Source organism: Candidozyma duobushaemuli (genome assembly GCF_002926085.2).
Source record: "Candidozyma duobushaemuli strain B09383 chromosome Unknown E_B09383, whole genome shotgun sequence".
NCBI lineage: Eukaryota > Fungi > Ascomycota > Pichiomycetes > Serinales > Metschnikowiaceae > Candidozyma > Candidozyma duobushaemuli.
The window spans coordinates 695,302-717,346 of NW_020289900.1; the positions used below are offsets into that span (position 1 = coordinate 695,302).

Genomic DNA, 22,045 nt, shown 5'->3' on the forward strand with positions numbered 1-22,045 from the left:
CGAGGATCAGCCGAGGATGAGATCTGGAATCATCACATATGAGTTACAGCAGAAAGTCACTTTTTTTGTCCACCCCCTTTTCCTCAATATCGCCGTTTCTAAGCTACCACAGGCACCAAGAACGGCTGATGTTTACACTTTGTGCGATGACCTGGGGTAACAATAGCACCATTCTGAGAAGATGAACAATGGCTGATGATCTGGCACCCGAGGCGTGGGGTGGAACGGCTGGATTGGGAAAAATCAGGAGGGGTGGGAAGTAGTGGAGGGCAACGGAAGGGTGAATTTGATGCGATGGGGAGGTGGAAGGGAGGTTAAAGAGATGGGGATATGGTTGTCAGTTGATATGAGTTTCGAGGAAACAGATGATGCAATCTGACTTTTTGACGGACGTTTAAATTCTGAAGTGACGATGTAAAACCAATAGGTGCTAAAAGTGTATTTGTAGGTATTGATGTAAATTGGTTGTAGCATGGCAGATGTACTCAAGCACCGCTATTTCCTTGCAGTCATCCGAAAGTTTTTGAGTCAAGCTAATTAAACGAACTATAAATATAGAGTATAGAGATAGCCTTTAGAAATAGACTTTGGAGTGATGAGGCTCGCAATGTCAGCAATGGTGCTCTTAATAGCTTCTCAGCCTAGGACCAGGATGCGAGTGATGGTTTTGAAGATACCACTCACTTACGGCTGCTATTAGTTCATATGCAAGGCAACGTCAATGTGAAGAGAAATTCAATCAAATATGGCCCTTAAGATTCCTCCAGATTCTCACCCACTAGAACCCTGACACATCCATCGACAGACCTATTTTTATCCACACCAGTGCGGCAGCTCCAGAGCCACACTCGCTATTAAAAGGCTCCATTCTCTTCGAAATCGAATAAGCCTCTGGCGTCCCCCGCCTACAACCACCTCATCATATTCTCATTAACTATCCACTCGGCTAGGTGCTGCGGCTATCGCGCCGCAGCTAAGCCGCGTCTTGACAGCTTCGCTTGCAGCTTTTTGCGCTTTTTGCAGCCATCAGAACCACGAAAAGATCGACTTCAAAACACTGAGAAGCACGCTCCAAATACTGAATCCTCCACTCAGACTCGTGTCCACAGGAATCAGGTTATTTCCCCAGAGCGTCATGCTGCTGTTGGTGAGTCCGTCCACAGTATAGTTCACAGGCCTGTAATAAGTAGGACCCTCATAAACAGAACCATCCCAGCAGTACTTCTCAAAACAACGCTGACACTCTTCGCTCTGCTCAACACCCTGGCGCTCCTGGTCTCTTCTGACCAACGCACAAGCCACACACGTGCCCCAGGAAGCGTCCACAGTGCCGTTCATCTGAGAAGCTATATCGTAGCCGTTTTGGATGGTAGCTTTTTTCTCGTCATCAGGCCATGTCAATTGGAGCGTGCTCTGATTGGAAAAGAACTCAAACGGACGGTTGGCAAGGTAGATCACGAGCGGCGGCACGACATCGTCTTTGACGAGATCCGTCTGGTTTTTAGCGTCACATCCAAAGAAAACAGGACGAGCGGTGAAATTGTGAGCCAAAAAGGTGTCTTCTCCGGGGACCCAAGGGCAAATGGTGGACTGGCCCTCGTAGGTCTGAGAACGACGAAAAGCGTTGACCAAGGAGGATCCGTCCGGCCATCCGCCGGGGTTATTGTCGAAAGCCAAAACGGCATCCACCTCACGGTGGGTATTCATCAAGGAAGAAAGTGGGAGGTACTCACCGCCAATTCCGCCGTCCATGAGGAAAAGCGATTCGCTGGTCGAAACATTCAGCGAGGCGGCGTGTTCCGATCCGAAAAACGGGTTGGGGTTATAGATGGCGATATCCTCTTTCTGGCGGGACATTCTTTTGAGGAGATTCCGCACAAACCACTTGATAACGCCGGGGAGCTGATCGCAATCGGGACAAACTAGGGTATCCAAAAACTGGTTAAACAATGACGACGACGTTCCATAAACGAAAGCGGCATTGTCGAAGCCCCTGGTGCAATTTCCAGAAACCCTGCCGTTGTCCACCTCAGTACCCAAGTACCGCGTGGGAAAAAAAGAGTTGATGGAGGTATCAAAGGAGCCCATTTCAAGCGGATTGAATTCCACCACAGGCAGGTTCAAATCGTAAACAAGCGAGTCTGGCCTTCTGGCCAAAGCCGTCACCAACGGAAACGGCATCAGGTGGTTTTTGAAAAAATCAGCATCGGCCAAATCCAGCCAGAGTGCTGGAGCATAGTAGTTGTTCTGCAGGGGAAAAAACTGGTGTGCAAGTCCGCGACCCCACACATCGGCGAGAGAAGTATAAAAGCCCGCGGATTCCTTCGCCTGGATTTCCTCACCGATACCTTTTCCACTTTTTTCCCAGTGGCGAACGTGGGTCAACAAGCGGTTGTAGCTTGCCGTGACGACGGCCCACGCGAGCCCCAAGAAGTCCGACGTGTCGATCAACGAGTTCTCGCTCGTGGCGTTCCAAAGCCCACTATCCACGATGTTTTCAACCTGAGGCCACCCCTGAAGCGCCACCAGGCTGAGGAGCCACAGTCCGCCCAGGAGCCCTGCGATGTAGGTGCTCGCCTGGAGGAGGCCCTTGAGAGGCAGCGTGCCTGCGGAACGTGAGTCAATGGCGGCGAGTTCGCCTGCTCCTACAAACATGGCACGGTAGCCGCCTCCGGAAAAGGCGGTGGCGAGGCGGCAGGAGCCGTTGGCGCCAGGGAGGTGGTGGTCGAGGAAGTCTGCGAGGGCGGCGTCCGCGATCTCGGCGCGCAGGGCGATCCATTCTTTTTCCGCCTGCGAGATCAGGCTACCTTCGCGGAGGAGGGTGGAGTTTGAGCAGGCGACGTGGACGGGTGCGTAGCCGCCCAGGGGAGACCCATCTGGCGCGGCGGCGGTGGCTCCAGCGAATATGAGGAGAAGCTGGGCGAGGAGGTGGGTCACGCAGATGAAGTGCATAGCGTAGTGGAATTAAGTGGTGGGTGGGTCAATTGAGCTATTAGCCAATTGAGCGATGGGCAGTGTATTGGTTCTGCTTGGACCTTGGTTGTTCGTTGTGAGGCTCGGCGGTGGCTGCGAACAGGGCTTTGCGAGTCTCTGTCAACGGTTTAGCGAGGTTGACGGGTTGACAAAGTTTGAATGAGCGGCTCGTAGAAACGAATTGGGGTTTCAACGATCTGAAGCTCAACGATGAATTGGAGAGTGCAACTATGAGATGTGAGATACTGAACTTCCAACGATGAAGGGCTGAAAAATTCAAAAATCAGTAGTTGGGAGTTCAAAAGGCACACTTCCAAGAGCACTAGCCAGCGATAAGGACGTTTAAATGTGAAATTTCAACGGTCAAAAAGCGGAGTTTCAGGTGAAGTTGAACTCTCCAGGACTAGTAGGTGAAGTCTCAACGACAGTTAGTGAGCCAACGGGGGTAAGTTCAATTGAACGATTAGTGGCTGAACTTGAAGTTATTGAACTGAAGTGGAAGCTGTGAATGGGCTTCCAGTTGGGGTTCAATCTCTGTAATGAATGGCACTCGGTTGTGTTGAGCTTTCAACGACGGTAAGCAAATATCAGGCTAGTTGGGCGTCAAAAATGAGGGTAGCCAAACGAAATGTGCTTGTCTTTTTTTATTCTTCAAAGGGAGTGGTTCTGACCGAATTATGTCAAACTTGAAATAGCGAAGTCAGGTCAATTGCAAGATTCACAGCAAAATCTTATCTTAAAAGCAATCTAAATCACTAAAGACGTCAAATGGAACCCTCGAAGAAACCTCTGCAAGTGGATACTTCTGCTCCAAAAAACCGGAAATCCCTTCTTATAAGTGTTTCAATGGGCCTGACCAATTAGGCAAATGCGAGATGCTTGTTTTGCCGCAGACGTATTATTGCAGCTGTGCCGCAGAACAAATTAGCTTTGGGGCTTTGAACAAGTGGAATCCACGAGTTGGCAGGGACAACAAAGAGCCACAAAGACCTATTCCGCTTTTCAGACTGACGGCTTTCTTAAAGACGCTTCGATCAAAACTCTCAGATCTTGGTTTTGTTGTATTTCCTTCACCGAGCTTATGGCCGAGTTTCCCAATCGGGGTCGCAGAAGTTGGTATTTGCACCCGACCCAACGCAGAAGCGAGAAAGCGATACGAGAAGCGAAATAACGAGAATGCCCAAAACCACACAACCGGAATTCGGGCTTTTCCAATTAATCAAAATCACAAAATCACAAAAAACAGGCACCGCCCGCCCCTTTATTTGCCGAGCAGCCGGCAACCCTCCTTCCAGTTTGGGCATGCGGAGCACAATCGGAGGGTACCGGGGCCCAAAATGGTGCGACCCCAGAAGCTTCGGAGTGGGTGCGAGAAAAAGAGGCCGTAGCGCGGGCGGTTTTGTGCGGGCTGTTTTTTGGAGTGGTCCAGCAGGAAAAACCCCAAAGATTGCACGTTGAAGGTTTCAACAAAAATGAATGCTTTGATGAAGACACTTTGAATCGAACTTCAAAATTTTAAGAAGTGGTATTCTTGTCGCCTCGGGGTGTTTTGTGGACCGTGTTTCTAAGCCTGATCTGCTATCAGAGATCTTCAGGGCTCCACGGGGAGTCTCGGGTGCGCTTTGTTAGATCGATTTTGCGTATTTGTTTACGAGAGTCAGGCAAGTGGATGCTGTTTTTTGATGTTTCAATTTCCTTAAGCAATTGAGACCTGACTCGTTTCTTCAATTTGCCTCGAAGACAACTCTCCCTAGGGCACCGTGTTTCTAAGCCCTGGGATCGGCTTCCTCGTGTTTTCCATCGCTGCATCATCAACACATCTGCCCCACGTTCCTCCACAAAAGCACCGACAAAACAATCGGAAAGTTTATTTTGTGTAATTCCGCTTATCGTGCGTCGTGGTCTGGAATCGGTGGCGTTTGAAAAGTGGCGTTTGCAGATTGGCGTTTGACAGTGACGTAAGATGATCCTCGTGGGAGGGTGATAAGGAAAACATACAACACGGTTTGAATGCGTGGGACGTGGTCACCGTGTTTGGGTGCATTTGAAGATTTGGAATTTGGGAAATAGGGGATTTTCGGAGATCTAGAATATCAGCTTCTGTGTAAGTGGAGGCTTGAGGTGGAGGCATATCGAGAAGGTGCCTCGAGAAATTGGGGCTTTTTCGAAAAGCAGGGGCTTTTGTCGAGAAGGTGTTGCGTGGTGACTCTCACTGTGAGTATCAACGGTTTCAAATGTGCTCTTCATTACTTGAGTGATACTATATTGTATCCTCTTAAGCATTGAAGAAGCTACACTTCTAAGCATACTGCTACACTTCGAAGAAGCATCATCTTCGCCCAAAGCATACTTTTGGAGATGTTCCATCTTATGTTTTGACAGGTTTGTTCTATGGAATTTTGCTCTTGGTTCGGAATTGACCTCTTCCTCGTAGATCATACCTTATCAACATATTACTGGAGCATAGCAGATCCACCAATTAGCTGAGCTTCGGAAAGACGAAGCTATAGGCCTCTCGAGGTCCCAGTCGCCATTTAGTGCAGATACAACCACTTTTTTTCAGAATCATTTCCTTAACTTTCGAACTAATCTCCTACTCATCTTAATGTGCATCTTATCTAGGCTCCCAGGCTGACCTACTATAGAAAGCCAGAAGAGACCAAACGAAACAACCCTGGCTCGAACTGTCTTCACTACTTTTCAGGATTTCCGAAAACTCAATAAACCTAAATTTCCAATTGTCTTTGTTTAGGCCTCCCTCCCTCCAAGACGCACCATATATCTACCCATCGCTCACCTCAATGGTTGCAAAACGCATCAACCTCCACCACCAAACACCCAAATCCCACCGCCATTTCCCAATCTCCAATTCACCTCATTTCTCCGTAAAATCTATAAAAGTCCCCTTCAAGCAATCAGAAAAAAAAATATCGTCAAATTCCCACCCATCCACAAAATGGCCATCCTTCCTACCACCGCGAAAGCATCGCAAACCCATCTCAACAAGACTCATATGGGTCACTTTTGTCGAGTGACGCCACGAAACACCGCCTTTTTCCGCTGCCACAGCCACAAAAACCGCCGTGCCAGACTCCCCCGTGCCAGCGATTTGCCCCCTCAGCTCTTCAATTCGCCAAATCACCACACTACTTTTTTCTCCAGGTTTCCAGACATCGACAACAGCTCCTCCACAATGTTCAGCTTCACAACCGTCTGCCACAAAACAAGCGATACCCAGCACCCGCTCGTGATGCTCCACACGCGAGAGGGCTCGAAATTTCTCTTTGGAAAGGTGCCCGAGGGGACCCAGAGAACGCTTAACGAAAACAGCATGAGACTCGGGAAACTCAAGTCTGTGTTTATGACGGGAAACTTGCAGTTTTGGTCTGAGATTGGCGGACTTCCGGGTCTCTTTTTGACCACCTCTGACGCCACCAGCCGAGGTCTCGATGTGTTCACCAATAGCAAAAGCGTGCTTTCTTATATTGTCGCCACATGGCGCTACTTTGTGTTTCGCCGGGGCATCGAGCTTAATATTCTGGAGCCCCACGACGGCCAGGTTATTGGCGATTCTACCGTGATGCTCTTCCCGGTGAAAATAGACAGCGATTTGCCGAAAAAGCTGGTCTCTGAAGAGGCAGTGGCGGTATTCCAGCGCCAGCTCTCCAAAATCACCTCCTTGATGTTTCCCAAAGACACCTCCAAGGCCAACAGCGACGATCCAGACTCGTACAAACTGGATCCTTCCGAAACAGAGGCTCAGACACACGTAGCCCTTCCGGACCCTTCTCAGTCATTGCATCTCCACAACCAGCCGTCGCTTTCATACGTGATTCGTTTTCTCCCGGTCAGAGGCAAATTCAACCCGAAAAAGGCCATGGAGTTGGGTGTTCCTCGAGGAGTCGCTTTTAGAGAACTTACCCAGGGCCAAAGAGTCCAAAGCACAGACGGATCGTGGGTCGAGCCCGAACAGGTTTTGGAGGTGCCCTACACATTCAAGAAAGCCGTGATTATAGACATTCCCAACCAGCACTACCTCCAGAACACCATCAACAACGAGGAGTGGTTCCGCAAGTCCGACTCACATGGACACGAGGACATCGGACTCGTGTACCACTTTTTGGGCGACGACATCGACTTCACGCTGGAGGCGTACGTCAACTTTATCAAGAAGTTTCCAGCGGACTGCAAGCACGTTATCAGCCACAAGCTGGTGTGTGACGATTCGCTTGTTTTCACCACATCCATCGTTCACCACATGAAGCTCAAGTGCTTTCTGAACGACAATTTCTGTCTCCCGTACCACGAGACGAAAAACGGGCCAAATTTGCCCAATTCAGTGGGTCTCAAAATGCTTCAGAACTTCAACGTTTCATCCACGGGAATCGAGCTTGACGAGTCCAAGGTGGCCAACGACACCTGGGCGACTCTTTACAACAAGCACATTGCCGATCTGGAAATTGCAGCCGACTTGGAATCGCTTTTGAGCAAGCAAATCATCCTGTTGGGCCCGCTCGAGAACGCACAGTCATTGAAGGACCACGTTCAGGTTTTCACCGTGGGCACAGGATCAGCCCTTCCGGCTATTCACAGAAATGTCCTCTCAAATCTCGTCAGAATACCCTACAAGACGGAAACTGGCGAAATCGGATTCACCTCAGTTATCCTAGACGGCGGTGAAAACACCTTGGGCACGATGTTGCGGATGTTCAGCCACAACAACGGCGAACAGATGCAGCAGATTTTGAAAGAGCTCAAGTTAATTTATCTCAGTCATCTCCACGCTGACCATCATCTTGGGCTCGTTTCGGTGATCAACGCATGGTTTGAAACCAACAGGGACAACGACGCCAAGTTGTTTTTGATCTTGCCGTGGCAGTTTGACCACTTCTTGAACGAGTGGTACAAGCTTGAAAAGCAGTTTTCCAGCATCGATCTCAGCCGGCTCGTCTATATCAGCAACGAGGATTTCCATGCTCGTCGTGAAAGCGAATTTCAACAAGCGGATATTGCCGATTTTGAAAAAGCCTTTGATGAGGGCCAGTTGAACGTGGCGATTCCCCGTAAGAAGCTAGGTTCGCTTCCCGAAGAGCGTATACGCGAGCTCTACGACGCTGTTCATCTAGAAAAAGTGGAAACCGTCAGAGCGATCCACTGCTACTGGGCCTACTCTGTGAACATGACATTCAGGCTTTCCGAGAACGAAACTTTTAAATTGTCGTTTTCCGGTGACACTCGCCCGAACCCAAGCTTCTTCAAAACGGGCCAGGGCGCCGATTTGCTCATTCACGAGGCCTCGCTCGAAGACGATCTTATAGAAGAGGCACTCGCCAAAAAGCACACCACCACCACGGAAGCCGTGAGAATGGCACAGCTCATGCGGTGCCCCAAGGTTCTCCTTACCCACCACAGCACTCGAAATTCCGAGAAACACACATTTATCAGATCCTCTCAACAATACGAGCAGCAGTGCCAGATGCTCGATCGGTACCTCGGCGACGTCCTGGAGAACATTGTCAAGTACAAGGTGGACCCTGAATTTGGTTTTGACGACATGGACGTGTGCTACGCCTACGACACGATGTCGGTTCGGTACCAGGCGTTTGGGTTCCAGAAGCCGCTATTTGACAGCATCACGGCACTTTCGCCCGGAGAAGAAGGCGAAAGACAGGCCAAGGACCGGCTCAAGATGATGGACAAGCGGCAGCAAAAAAGAGAAAAACGGCTTCACTACAAGAAAATGAAGGTGCAGGGCCGACCCTAATGTATATAGCCTGCGAACGAAAAAAAAGGTGTAGTACACCATCAACACTCACCTTTTTCGCATATCAGCAATGCACCCGATCCAGATCCTACCGGCATGGCTTCTCGAACTGGTACGTGACGTCATCAACAAGCAGTCCACATACACGAACCCGCTAGCCAAAAAGGCGTTTGTGGTGTATACAAGCGAAGAAGACTTGAACATAAAAGCTACACCTCTACTACGTATTCTAGGTTTTTGCAAGGCACATAGCGACGGGAGGCTTACGGCGATTCTCCATGATGCTAGTCACAAAGTGCTTGTTTGTTTTAGCCGGGAGAGTCTCATAAAGTACGAAAACAAGCATTTGGAGAGGCTCACGTACATGTCGATCAACTCCATCCTCATCATCAAAGAGGCCAATCTCCGGTTTATCACGATAACACAGCTTACTCAACTTTTTGGCTCTGTGCCTGGTCTCAAGCTCAGGCCCGGTTTGGGCATTCTCATACTAGAGGTGACGATTGTGGACTCTTTCACGAAACAGCAGCTTAGGGTTCCAACCAAGGATGATGATGCGGTTCCGTTTATGTACAGCGATCCCGAGTACTTGGAGATTTGTATGGAGGATTTGGATATTCTGGGTTTGGAGGCGTCCAGGCGGTACTTGTGTGGGGACATGGTATCCGATGAGGAGGAGTTGGGCCCCCTTAAGAGATGGTGAGGGTTTCAGCACTGAGTGAGATGGTGAGGGTTTCAGCACTAAGCGATTTTATGAAGCTGTTGGTGCATAGATAGTGGAAGGTTTACCGAATGGATGGCTGGTGAGATGGGGTAAGCTAGAGGATGTGTGACTAGGATCGTGAAAATGGTGTATATGGTGAGTGCCTGGAGATACTTTGGAGAAAACGATGGTGTCAAATGTGTCCATCTAACTGAAACACGAGTGGCTAGTAGGGTGGATAGTTGTGAGTTTGGGGCTATACATTGGATTTTGGCTGAGGCTGGATAGCTGGGTGGTGAGTTTGTTGTATTTCAGGGTGTGGTTTGCGAGACAGTCTCATGGAAAGCCATTCAGGTGAATCATGAAAGTTGACATAGCGTTTGGTGTGGGTCTTTGGTGTGTTCATGGATTACAGATGGGTATGTACTCAGCGAGCACCTCTTAGCCTATAAAGTCTGAACTCCAAAGCTTAAAATGAAGCGATTTATGATATCAGGCTATAAATTGTAAATATGAATCACTAGCTATCTTGGAAGGGCCGAGTACTCTATGCCATGGGTCTGTGTAGTCTGTACTCGGAAAGTATCCTGTTCCAACGACCCAACAGAATGCACCTATTCGAAGGGTTTGGACTATATTGTCTGACTAGAAGCTGCTAAATAGGTGGGAACTGTTATACTACTTTCGGTCAGGAGACATTATAGCATCATTGGTCAACTATGGCCATACTGAGCAGTACTACCTATACAGCCCATCTCCCCTGAAAAGCACCAATTCAATAATTGTGCAAACAACGACTCCAAATTCAATACGGCTTGATCGTATTAATCTGGAGACCGTTAAATAAGTGGATACTGCTGTGCAATTCGAAGTACCCTCGTATCATCATAGGTCAACTATGGCCATACTGGGCAGTCAACCAGATACCCAATGAATCTTGGACCTATTTCCAACCAAATCAACAACTTTGCAAACAACAGCTTTCACCTCAAAAACCGCCTTTTGATGTTTTGCCTGACCTTGAGCCCTTCACCCACCTTCCCACCACCACTATCACCCACTGCGACGCATTTTGCAGCCATTTCCAACTTCCTCTTTCTCCACCACCACACCCAAAACACCCAAATCTTACCGAATCCCACCCATGGTCTTTTTCAAACCCCACGCCCGCTCCCTCAGCGAGCAGCTCGACAACCTCGCCCGTCTTGCCCTGAAAGTCGGCAACAGAGACGACGACTCCGATCTCGAGGCACAAACGTCCAGACGCCTGCTTGAAGGCTCCATCAAGTCGGGATCCATGAAATCGAAAAGCTTGCGCTATGGCGCCACCGACGACGTGCTGATGCTGTCGCTCCGTCCGCTTATCTCTTTTGGTCCTCGTCTGGAAGAATCGGAGGTGCTCAGTATCTACAGCGACGAAACACGGCCCCGGTCGCCACAGCAGCTGTTCCAGTCGTTGGCGCCGCTTCCTCGTCCGCTGGTTTTTGCCTCGGCGTTGCTGACGGCCCGCTTTGTGTGGAACAGAATGCACAGCAGCGAAAGACGGCTGCTTGGGGTTTTCCACAAGTGCCTTTTGGTTGCGTTTTTGGCGCTTTTGGCGGGATCCGGTTATGTTATTGTTACCGGACGGGGGTGCAGTTTTTGGAGGCCGCCAAGGGCTTTGTTTGTTGGGCCCAGGCCCAGCTAGGCTGGGCCAAGTTGCCTTTCTGTGAGGAAATGTAGGCTTTAGCGATATGATGATTTGATGAAACGAAAAGAAGATGTAGGCGCCTGCCCATTCGGTATTGAACGTAAGAATTGTTTGCTATGGCTTTTGGTTATGGAACCATTGGACCTCAGGTTCTTGATACTGAACAACTAGATCAACGGTTGGAGTGAAAAACTGAAGAAAGGCCTTCGGGAATTCCGTCAACGAGCCGAATCTATGGATGTAGTTGGTGGCGTTTGAAATGTGGCTCTCTCGATGGATATTTGTCTATGGCTTGACATGAGGTTTGGGGAGTGTGAAGCTTGAAGCTGAGAGCCTTTTTGGCCTTTGATAAACGAGATGACGAAATGATAACAACAGGCATGCGTTTTCCAAAGCGCCGTACTCATGGCTTTTAGGCGAGGTGTTTCAGATATCCATATGGAAGGATATGGCGGTTCCACTGAGTCAAGTCCTAAATTCACAGCCATCCGGGCTCTCAACAACATTTTTTTGGTTTAGCTATGGTCCATTGACCTCAGAATGATAGTACTGAACTTGGAGGTTGAGACTGAATCAACGCTCTTGGTGGAAATCTAATAAACGACATGAGTAAATGGCTCCTTTGAAATTCACCAACGAGCCGAATTCATGGATGTTGTTGGTGTGGAATTGGTATGAATTTGTAGTTGATCGATTCCACAAAGTGAAGTGTGAGGTACCCTATTACCAATGCTCAAGTACTTCTTTCTAATCTGCAATTATTTAAACAAATTCAAGTAAAATGCCCTTACTACGAGAATACCCAACTTATGACATTTCATCAAAGTGCCACATCTCGTTGAATAAACATATTGTTGTAATTTTGTAGTCTGACCAAAAAGTAGTAATTTTGTAGTCTGACCACTAACTTCCCCAGTAAACACCCTCCCACTGCATCCCCTCTCCTACTACTCACGCCTCCCCGGCATCTATGCTTCGCCTTAAACTATGTACACTATGGGTCGGAACGACGGGGTCTGTCGGCCACCTTAAACTTGTTGGCATGGTGCTTTCTGGTCCGCACAAACTTCTTGAGGCCCCATGGCGACTGCGAGAGCTTGTTGGACTTGGACTTACCACGACCACCACCGTGAGGATGGTCGTTGGCGTTCATGGCCACACCTCTGACCTTGGGACGGAAGCCTCTGTGTCTGTTTCTACCGGCCTTACCCCAGTTGGTCAAAGCATGCGCTTTGTTGGACACCGTGCCCAACGTGGCACAGCAGTTCAAGCGGACGTACCGCTGCTCGCCCGAGCTCAACTTGATGATGGCTCTGTTCTTGTCGGTTTCCTTCGTGAGCAAACGGGCAAAAGTACCAGCGGCACGCACCAACTGGCCGCCTCTGTTGGGATGCAAGCCCACGTTGTGCATCACGGCTCCCACGGGCATCATGCTCAAGGGCATGCAGTTGCCTCTTTGCATGATTCTGGAGTTCAAGAGGGCCTCGTCGATTTCGCCGTCGTTAGTTCTCTGCATCTCCTCGACGAAATCTCTAGGAAGGCCCAGGCGAAGCGACTCAACGCGGTCACCCGCACGGACGCCCAGAGGGCCAAGATGTATGAAAGGTTGCCTGTTTCTTCGTGTTGAAGAAGGGCAATGTGTCCACTTCTGTTGGGGTCGTACTCGATTCTGACGACTTTCTGGCGACCGGCAACGACTCTGTTGAAATCAACAAGACGTGCACGTCTCTTGTGACCACCTCCACGGCCTCTCACGGTAATATGACCTGAGCTGTTTCTACCAGCACTTCTCTTCATGGGCGCCGTCAACTCCTTCACCGGCTTGCCCCGCCACAAATGCTCGTGGATCGGTTTTCTGAAATTCACCGAACCGGGTCTGGCCGGGCCTGCCTCGAACGTTTTGAACTTGACTTCTGCCGTCATCAAGGCCTTCTGTCTGGCGTGGGTTTCTTCTCTTTTTTCAAGTTCCGTCATGCCGCCCTGGAGCTGGCTGCTGCGTGCCGCCGTGCTCTGGAGACGGATGGCCTGCCGCGTGACGGGTGCCAACAGCCACTTGGATAGGGAAAACATGGTGGTTTTGGATGGAAAAGAAGCGGTAAATTTTTATGGTGGTGTCTGTGCAGGAGGCCCTGGGTGGGTTGTCCAGATGGGCGGCAATTTGGACATGAAGTCGACGGGGTGGGATTGGTTTGGGTGCTTTTGTGGAAAATGGGATATGACGACTTTTTTGGTGTAATTTCGGTTGTTTTTGGTTGCGTGGGTGTGGAGATAACTGGGGGTGTTCGCATGGTGGTCTACATCTTCACATATTGAGAAAAGACGATCCGGTAGGGTTGGTTCATACTTCTTTTTATTCTTTTTACTGAAATGTTTTTGTAAGAGTAATAGAAACTATGTCGTAGTAGAGGCAACCTCTATAAGATCTCAATTCTTAATGTTACTGAGTGTCTCGACCTCAGGTCAGTTTCTCGAAAGTCTCGCCGTGTTTATCGACCCATAGGACATACCTGACAGCCTTCTTCAACTGACAGATCAAAGAAATTGATAGTTCTGTATTTCGAGATTTCAAAACCTTATAGTTAGGTTTTGGCAGTTTTAGTGAATATACGGCTTAGGGCCGTCTGTGGTATTTCGCAGCCATTTGAAGTGGTGAAGCCGTTGATGCTGTATGTTTCTAAGATTGACAAAAGCGACACAAAGTCTATAAAGGCTGAGTGGTAGGTACCCTATTTGACCTGATCGCTTATAAAATTGAAAGTTAGAGGCACCATATTGTGAGAGCTGAGAAGAGATCCACTAGGACTGAGTCGCACTCTTGGTCAAAGGATCGAATAGTGAAAAACACGAGAATGACGAAACCGAACATCACGTCAATAAAATGTCTGGTTAAAAGAACTCATCAGTATGCCTTTGGTTCATGAAAAACAAAAAAAATAAGGGGCAAAAAGATTGCAGCACCACAATTTCACACATGGTCTCCCACTGTATTACTCACTGTGGCCGTGGGCGGCTTGACGCTCGTTGATCGGACGGGAAACAGTATTTTCCACCCCGGGTGGCCGCAACCGAAAGTGAACAATTTTGGCACACTATACAGAAGCATTTAATAATTACTTTTTATATATGCAGGAGTGCATAAAAAGTGTGAAAATTGAAAAACTGGTCGCATCTAGGCTGCATGAAATCTACGGCGAAACCCAGTAGTGATATACCTGCTCTGCAATCATCGATTGATTTTAGAAAATCAGAAAACCAAGTAAGAGATCAAATTAGTAATGATAATTTCTGAAAAAAGTTCCCAATTAAACTAAAAAACAGTGTAAAAAAATAAAATAGATCAAAAACTCTTTGAATATCATCATAGGAAACCCAAGGATGATAGAGAATCTTTCATGACGCACAAACAGGGATTCTCCAAGCTAGACTTGATAAGCAAAGCTCAAGGAACAAACACCTTCATATGCACGATGCTCTATTCACCATCCAAAGTGAAGGCATGGAATATGTGAGACTCATGGGAAACATCCGGAAGAAGGATCCTGACTTTGCTAAGATACTTGACACAAATAACGAGAAAACGGACAAAGAGATCACGGAAGTTTGGACATTTCGCAGTGGATGATCTTGAAGTCTTCATGGTGATGCAATAGACCTATGGCCAGTGGCTTAACATCCCAACAAAGATCCCTTGTAACCTTGTGATGGAGACCTTATGGTCCCATATGGAAGACACCTCATTTTCAATTTAATCAAAGACCATTGGATTATTCGAGAATTGTTTAGATAAACTTTCAATGTGGTGATGTTTCATATAAGCGGAAGCTCTTCACAGACTGGTTTACATCTCCAGGAGATGTAATTCTCGAATTTAAAGAATCATCATCTGGAAAACCACAGGTGAACATTCTTCTCATGCTAGGAGGCACTCAGCTTCCTCCAGCAGAATTGATCCTTGACAGACTTGCTGCCAAGGACGATCCAATGACTAAAATGGTTCATAACATCAACGCTTGTATCCAAATACACAACCGTTGAAAAAGAGCAGTCATGAAGCAACGCTCCCCAAAACTGGAGCTGACCGCAACTTTCGACTTTATCGGAGGCAAAAAGGCCTTTAGAAAGATGGCAAACTATGATTCGACCCAGTGCAAGGTTATCACCTTTCAACAGATTGATTCGCACCCGAGTAGGGGAAATCAATCAAGACTCCCCGATTTTCTGAAACCAGGGAAATGCCTCGTATTTATACCTGAGCGGCCAAAATGATCAGGAGATGCCCGCACCCCTTGATTCGGATTCGTTTGGTTGAGGGTATCTCTTCAAGGGGTGCACAGGATGTAGTTATTTTTTGAGTACAGCTTTAGAGGTGACAAATATTGAAAGAAGTTTCTATTAGTGGGATATAATTATTGATTCAGCTTAGGTCTAGTAGGCTTTTATGGTGGCAGCTGCGTTGCTTCAGGGCTTTTGACAAATGAGTCTTACAATGGGGTTTATGAGGCTTATGGGTATAATGGTTGCAAAATCCTGCACCACATCGTGACGTCAAAAGGCAAATGCTTCTTTCGTCGATTTGTTGCATAAAGAGGTGATGGTGATTTTGTCATCAAATGATACAGCTTGCAGTTATTAGTTGTGTACCCGAAACCGAGAGGGTATCAATGTCTCTGAGTTATTCCTTGGTGACACTGGTGTTTGGACACATGTTAAGCAATGTGAATAAAGTGGACGGCAAATTCAATCTTGAAGCTGTATTTCAAACAAAAATCAGCCATTACCTCTGAAACTATCGCCTTGAGTCTCTCACCAAAATGTTCGCCTTCACTGACTTCAATGGCATCACAAGCATATAAAAAAAAAGCATCTCGATGACTAGCTCGTGACGACACTTACAGAAAGGCTAAATCACTCACATTCTTCCCCACGAGAGGGCCCTTTAAACGTAAAATGTACAAATGGCGCTCATGCTTCAGAACCGATGAGAACTTTTTGAACCACATACGGTTTGAGGTTTTGCCGGTTTGGCTGGAAGATACCAAAAACTTGCTCCTCCACATCCTGAATATATCCTTTACGTTTAAGCAAAAGCTGGACCCTGTGGATGCATGTTGCTGCGAGTTAGCTGCCGCATCTCCGTATATAAAATGGTCCCCCACGTCTACAGATGGGGGAGCCATTTTTGGGATTTCATTTTGAGCTATTCGTTAACATGACTATGTATCGAACTGAAGGGGATTTAATCTGACAGAGCTTGAAGGAACTTACTGTACCATTACAATGTCAGACCGCTCAAGGTGAAGAATACCTTCACAGTGGCACATGCAAGAAATATATTTGTAAGGTTTTCCGAAACATCGGAGAAGCTGTGTCTTGAGAGGCTATTGTGAAAATTACGAAAATGGACAGTGCCCCCACGCTAGATCGTGGAGGACAATGAGATGCCATCGGCTGCATCTCCAAAGCACCTAACACCCCACGGCACCTTAAAGTGATGGTATTTTAGTGAAAAAATGAACGTCTTTTTCTTCTTTTTTTTGGAGGTTTATTAAGATTGCAACGTAGACACTTTACATTGTCAATCCACTAGTTATTGAAGGAGCCTTGTAAGCTTGCACATCTCATTTCTTTCAACCGAGATTTTACTGTAGATGAAGAATCAACCCCAATTCCGTCGTTGTTTTTCATCTTCACGCTTGCATTAAGTGCTTTGTCAAAAGTTTCCAGACCTTCAGAATGCGTCAGAACGACCAAAACAGCTGCTAAAGCTGCATAACAGAACTCTTGCATGAAGTATAAATTGGTGCCGCTCGAGGCATCGTACGTTTTTGGAACGTGTATTCCGATGATTTTTTCTAGTTTGGATGCACCCAGCATGTGGAGATGCAAGTAGAGTCCCGAAAAAGCGCTAAAAGATCTTGTCACAAAGTAACGATTCTCTTTGAATGAGTTATTTTAACATGATCATGCACTGAGCGATGAATTGATAAATTTTTCAGAATCGCTTATAAATCTCATACGCTTCATCGGTTTCTAGGGTCTGCCATGCGGCGCCATAACGCATACCCTGCGTATCAAGAAATAGCCCGGGCCGTTTCTTGCATAAATTCGCCAACTAGGTAGTAGTCTTCTCTCGAATATAAAGCATAGACTTTTTCAAAAATGAACTTCATATTCAAATTCCAAATGGCCTATAATCAGCAGTATCTGAACGCTCCTCCACCACACTATAATGCTCCTCCACAAGGTTATGCAGGTTTCTATCAACAGCCACCACCTCCAGGGCAGGTAATTGTGATAAACCAGCAGAGAAACGATACCGATGAGGATTTGCTTTTAGGATGTTGTGCTGCCATTTGTTTATTCTTTTCGTGTAATAGGCTACATGACTGCTGCTTTGGATAGTGGAAGTGATTTGGCTGCAAGCAGAACTCAGACATTTATAAGATAACAAGAATGGCAGCATTGGGATGATTTCTGAGGTTTCTTGGATTCCACGGGTAAGGTCCTTAGCGAATCGTTTTTTGATGTTAAGACTGCAAAAAAGCAAAGATACATGGAAGTATATAATTTCAGTCTAACAATATGACATGATGTGAGTTACAAATTTGTGAAGCATCAATCCTGAAGTGATATTAACGGACCATCGTATAATGAAGCATATCTCGGAGACGTCAAAGCATTGGGCACACCATGGTATACCCGGGAGCTTCGTTCGATCTTATTCTCTCAAACATTTCCCTACATCCACCGTCATAACCTTTCCATTCAAACTATACACGGCGCTTAGGCAAAGCTGAGGGCCTCGGCCTGCTCGTTGTAACGGTAGCCCTTGACAGGGTGAGCGTCACAGATGGCCTTGATCTCCTCCAAGTCTTCTCTGGTCAACTCGACTGGAGAGCCCAAGTTACGGTCAATCTTGGACACAGTGGTACCCGAAGTGATAGGCAAAATCTTGGGGATCTTGCTGATACCGTAGAAGTTCTCGGACCCGCCGACGGAAGAAATCCACAGCAAAGAGAGCGACTCCAAAGTGGTGCCCTTCTTGTGCGCAAACTCCTGCAACGCCTTCACCAACTTGGCATTGTGCCAGAAGTTGTCGCCGGAGAACTTGCCCAAACCACCTCTGATGTCACCAGGACGGTTGCACAACTTGAGGTAGCCCTCCAAGTCGTTGGCGGCAAACTCGGTGAGGAAACCACGGTTCAAGGGAGAGTACGCAATCACAGGGATGTTGTGCTTGCTCAATTCCTCGAGCACACCGTTGTGGAGAATATCTTGGCACATCAAGTGGAACTCCACCTCGACCACCGAGACAGGAGCAACGGAGAGGGCCTTCTGGATAGAGCCGGCACCGACTTCCGAAAGCGAAATACCGTCAATGATGCCCTTCTCGACGAACTCGTTGATGTAGCCGATAGTCTTCTCGTAAGGAATGGTAGGGTCCACTCTGGCAACCTCAAAGAGCAACTTGGGTCTCTTGGACTTGTCCGAGGGGAAGTACGAGGCGAGCTTCTCGATGGACTTGGTCACGGACTCCTTGGATCCGTCAGGAGCGAACTTTTGCAAGTTGAAGCCGCCCTTCATCGAGATGATCAAATCGGGGTAATTGGCGCCGTACTTCTTCCAAAACTCCTCCTTCATCTTCATGTTGACGTCGTTGGGTCCGTAGAACTCGCCACCGACGATAAGCTGGGTGTTGTGCTTCTCAATGGCATGTTTCAAGCACTCGAAGCCTTGCTCATTGGAGACGGGCTCTGGAGTCCAGGTCATGGACATGGTACCGTAGGCGTACTTTCCTGGGATTTGCACGGACATTTTTTTGGATCTATTTGAGATTTGGTTTTGGGATGGGGTTTGCAATTGGACGGGTGGAGGCTCTTTTATAGTGAACGGTGAGCTCCAGGCGATGAAGCAACACCGGGTGTAGGTCCTGATTAGGAAATTCCACCTGTCAATGGCCGGTGGTATGTGTGCAGGAATAAACCCGTTTTCAGAAGTACTTCCGTTCTGTAGATCTTGCTGCTGATAGTGGGTTTAGACTTTGTTCTAAAAGCATAATCGACCCGAAATCACGTTCCAGGGGCGGTCGGCTCCGCCAGGGTGTGCAAAGCACGTGTCCCGATTAGGCAGCCTCTCCGAATCCAACGTTTTCCAGATTCGCAAACGGTGCCTATTTCGCAGCCATTTCCACAGCCTGCTACTCAAAAGCAGAAAACCTGATCGGACGGAGCGGACTTCATGGTGGTCTTGTCCCAGCCCAACCCCTGGGAGATCTCAATAAGACTACGTTTCATCTCGGGAGGTCCACACACAAAGAGCCTATTCTCCAGCAGCGGAGGAGGCAAGTGGGTTTGCATCATTTGGGAGGTCACGTACCCCGTGGAACCGTCCCACTCCGCAGGAGGATGGCTCAAGGTGTAGTGCACGGAGAAGTTGGGGTACTTTCTTGCAATCTCGTCCAACTCGGCCTTCAACAAGATATCGTTGGCGGTTTCGTTGGCGTAAATAAGCGAGAGTTTCGTGTCGTCCTCGGGGGTCGTGATCACCTGGGTGATCACCTGCAAAATAGGCGTGATTCCCGAGCCGCCGGCCACCAACCCAATGTGTTTGGCCATGTTGGTTTCATATTCCAAACGGCCAACAGGACCACGGAACAACACCGTCTGGCCTTCCTTGAGAGCGGCGAACTTCCTCGAAACCTTGCCCTGAGGGTACAGCTTGACGAGAATGTCGAAAAACCCCGTGTCAAAGCGGTTCAGGATCGGCGTGTAGTACCTGATCTCGTCCTTACCGTCAATGGTAAAACAACAGGCGACATTGTGACCGGTAGGCACGTGGAGAACCTCGTCCTCGTGGTTGAGCTTGAATCTGTAGATGGCCAGGTTTCTGGAAATGACCGTTTTGTCGATCAACGCCAACTCGTTCCATCTGACAGGCTCAACCAGCAGTCTTCGACTCCACGCCTCATAGAAGTTCCACGAACACACAATTACGATGAAAGCAATGCTGTAGGGCATATACTCCCAGCCGAAGAGGAAGGTTCCGAAAAGAATGAGGCCGATGGGGATGTAGATCCCGTGGAGCGGTTGCTTGAGGAGCTCTCTTTTGTCTTCCATGGTTGTGGTTTGAAGAAACCAGAGCATCGCATTAGTAGGCGGGTGTGGTCACGTGACCCGGGAGGAATTTTCCCAATTTCCGGTTGCCACGACCGTCACGGGTTCGTTTTCAGTCGACTTGGGCAAATTGGGGTGTAAGCTTTTAGGGGTGCCATGTTTTATGAATTTTATGGCAGCTGGCGTGAAGAAGGGGTGGTCTGGTTGGCTGCGAAAAGTTCGACAGAACCCTATGGAAGGACCGACACAGCCGGGGAATTCTGGCGATGAATAAAAAAAAGTGTCGTTTAATGACAAATTGGGTCGTTTTTATTCGACAAGCGACTTCCATGGTTTTTTTTTTCTTCACCTTCGAAGTATCGAATTGTTGTCCATGGGAAATCGTCTCGACAGACCCTCGGCACGAAAATCACCCCATATGGAGACACCCCGGGGAATGTCCGGGCAAAGCTTCGATTTCGTAAAAATCCAAAAAAAAAAATTAAGAAATGGCCTGTTTCCGCTGAGTTGCTGGTTTCCGGCTTCTGTTCCAGCCTTGGTACCATAGAAGAGTCTGGCCCCATCCATCGTCAAGACCACAACCCATCTCTAAAAGTTGCTTCAAACCAGTAGCCAATAGCCATTAGCCAATGCAGTGCTGGATGTTTCACAAATAAAGAACACTTTTGTTTAGTTTGCGGTTGCTCTGGAATATTTGTCGGTGACTCTATCCTCAGAAGTGTTCTCCCATCAGATTCAGCTGTTCTACTCTACATTCCATCCACTAAGTAACACCAACTGAAATCCTTCACAATTTTCATCTCTCAATCTTTAAATCTCATCTACCTTTTTTTATAACCCTACCGTTCGTTTCAGCCTCCACCGTAGTGGCCCTCACCGTGGCCCTCACCGTGGCCCTACGACTCTAGACCTCGTCAACTCAGTCCTCGGATATCCCCACAACCACCTTCAGGGTCTCCCGACACCGACAAAATAGCCTTTCGGCAACTGCGCCACATCTTTTCAGGAACCGTGACTTTCCTGGAGTTGAAGAAAAGCCCCGTAACCAGACCCCATTGACTGTTTCAAACCCCCATACTCGTCCACCCATTTTACAAAAAAAAAATCTCCACCCCTTTGTTCCTTGACCGAAGAATACTACAATTCCGCCAGACAATCAGCTTCGCTTGCAGCCGTCACAGCTGGGAATGTGAGGTCTGCGTGAACTTAAGCACCTTTGCAGAAATCCAGACGACTTAGACGAGCGCCAGCCTATTCGGAGAAGAGGCCGTTCCGAGGTAAACAATCAAGTTCTGAATATTAGAAAAAAAAACTCACAATCAAAAATCTTATTGTTCTTGTCCATTTTCCACAATGGCTTGGGTGGCTGCAAAAAGCCGCCTGAATACTCCCCTGAGGCACATCAACGGTGGACTAAGCGACGGTGTACTCGTAAAAAAAAGGCGTGCTTCGCTTGTCCAACGGCGTTCCCAATTAGGCTGCGTTTCGGCTATTTCTGGCGACTATCGCCATGTACCACCTCGTCAATGCAGCCTGGATCACCGGGCACCAAGCCAGGGAGCTTTCAATTCTGAATTACCAGACAGCAAAACAAAAAACAACCAAATGTACAATAAAACGTGATTTCGTCTGTGAAGAAAATGGATATTCTTTAAGAAAACAGCCCCTCCATTCACCTCCATGCCAATACCACCCTACTCTGAATACCCCACGATACGCCAATGCTGCCTCGTCAAAACCCACATACGTGAATATCCACCTCTAATTCCTCTAAAGGATAAGCGCCCGTGTTTGTGGCCAAA

The 22,045-nt window shown here is 47.9% G+C and overlaps 6 protein-coding genes and 1 non-coding gene across 7 annotated transcripts; 2 read left to right on the forward strand and 5 right to left on the reverse strand. All coding sequences in view use genetic code 12, as the record gives it.

Annotated features, from left to right (window-relative positions):
- Window positions 1–1,026: 1,026 nt before the first annotated feature.
- CXQ87_004550 (uncharacterized protein) lies at window positions 1,027–2,952 on the reverse strand (the record flags this gene model as incomplete). Its single annotated transcript, XM_025482989.1, has 1 exon — window positions 1,027–2,952. One exon carries the CDS (start codon window positions 2,950–2,952, stop codon window positions 1,027–1,029), a length of 1,926 nt encoding a protein of 641 aa, XP_025337932.1.
- A 3,214-nt stretch (window positions 2,953–6,166) lies between these two features.
- On the forward strand, window positions 6,167–9,440 carry CXQ87_004551 (uncharacterized protein; the record flags this gene model as incomplete). Its single annotated transcript, XM_025482990.1, has 2 exons — window positions 6,167–8,719; window positions 8,823–9,440. The coding sequence occupies 2 exons, from the start codon at window positions 6,167–6,169 to the stop codon at window positions 9,438–9,440; spliced, it is 3,171 nt and encodes a 1,056-aa protein (XP_025337933.1).
- Window positions 9,441–10,584: 1,144 nt separating this feature from the next.
- CXQ87_004552 (uncharacterized protein) lies at window positions 10,585–11,162 on the forward strand (the record flags this gene model as incomplete). The annotated part of the gene is made up of 2 exons (XM_025482991.1): window positions 10,585–11,058; window positions 11,079–11,162. The coding sequence occupies 2 exons, from the start codon at window positions 10,585–10,587 to the stop codon at window positions 11,160–11,162; spliced, it is 558 nt and encodes a 185-aa protein (XP_025337934.1).
- A 962-nt stretch (window positions 11,163–12,124) lies between these two features.
- On the reverse strand, window positions 12,125–13,200 carry CXQ87_004553 (mitochondrial 54S ribosomal protein uL2m; the record flags this gene model as incomplete). The annotated part of the gene is made up of 2 exons (XM_025482992.1): window positions 12,125–12,685; window positions 12,706–13,200. 2 exons carry the CDS (start codon window positions 13,198–13,200, stop codon window positions 12,125–12,127), a joined length of 1,056 nt encoding a protein of 351 aa, XP_025337935.1.
- An 877-nt stretch (window positions 13,201–14,077) lies between these two features.
- CXQ87_004554 lies at window positions 14,078–14,194 on the reverse strand. Its single transcript, XR_003148173.1, has one exon. It is a non-coding gene; the product is annotated as a 5S ribosomal RNA (ribosomal RNA).
- Window positions 14,195–17,913: 3,719 nt separating this feature from the next.
- On the reverse strand, window positions 17,914–18,945 carry CXQ87_004555 (pyridoxine 4-dehydrogenase; the record flags this gene model as incomplete). Its single annotated transcript, XM_025482993.1, has 1 exon — window positions 17,914–18,945. The coding sequence occupies one exon, from the start codon at window positions 18,943–18,945 to the stop codon at window positions 17,914–17,916; it is 1,032 nt and encodes a 343-aa protein (XP_025337936.1).
- A 386-nt stretch (window positions 18,946–19,331) lies between these two features.
- CXQ87_004556 (cytochrome-b5 reductase) lies at window positions 19,332–20,246 on the reverse strand (the record flags this gene model as incomplete). The annotated part of the gene is made up of 1 exon (XM_025482994.1): window positions 19,332–20,246. One exon carries the CDS (start codon window positions 20,244–20,246, stop codon window positions 19,332–19,334), a length of 915 nt encoding a protein of 304 aa, XP_025337937.1.
- Window positions 20,247–22,045: the final 1,799 nt, after the last annotated feature.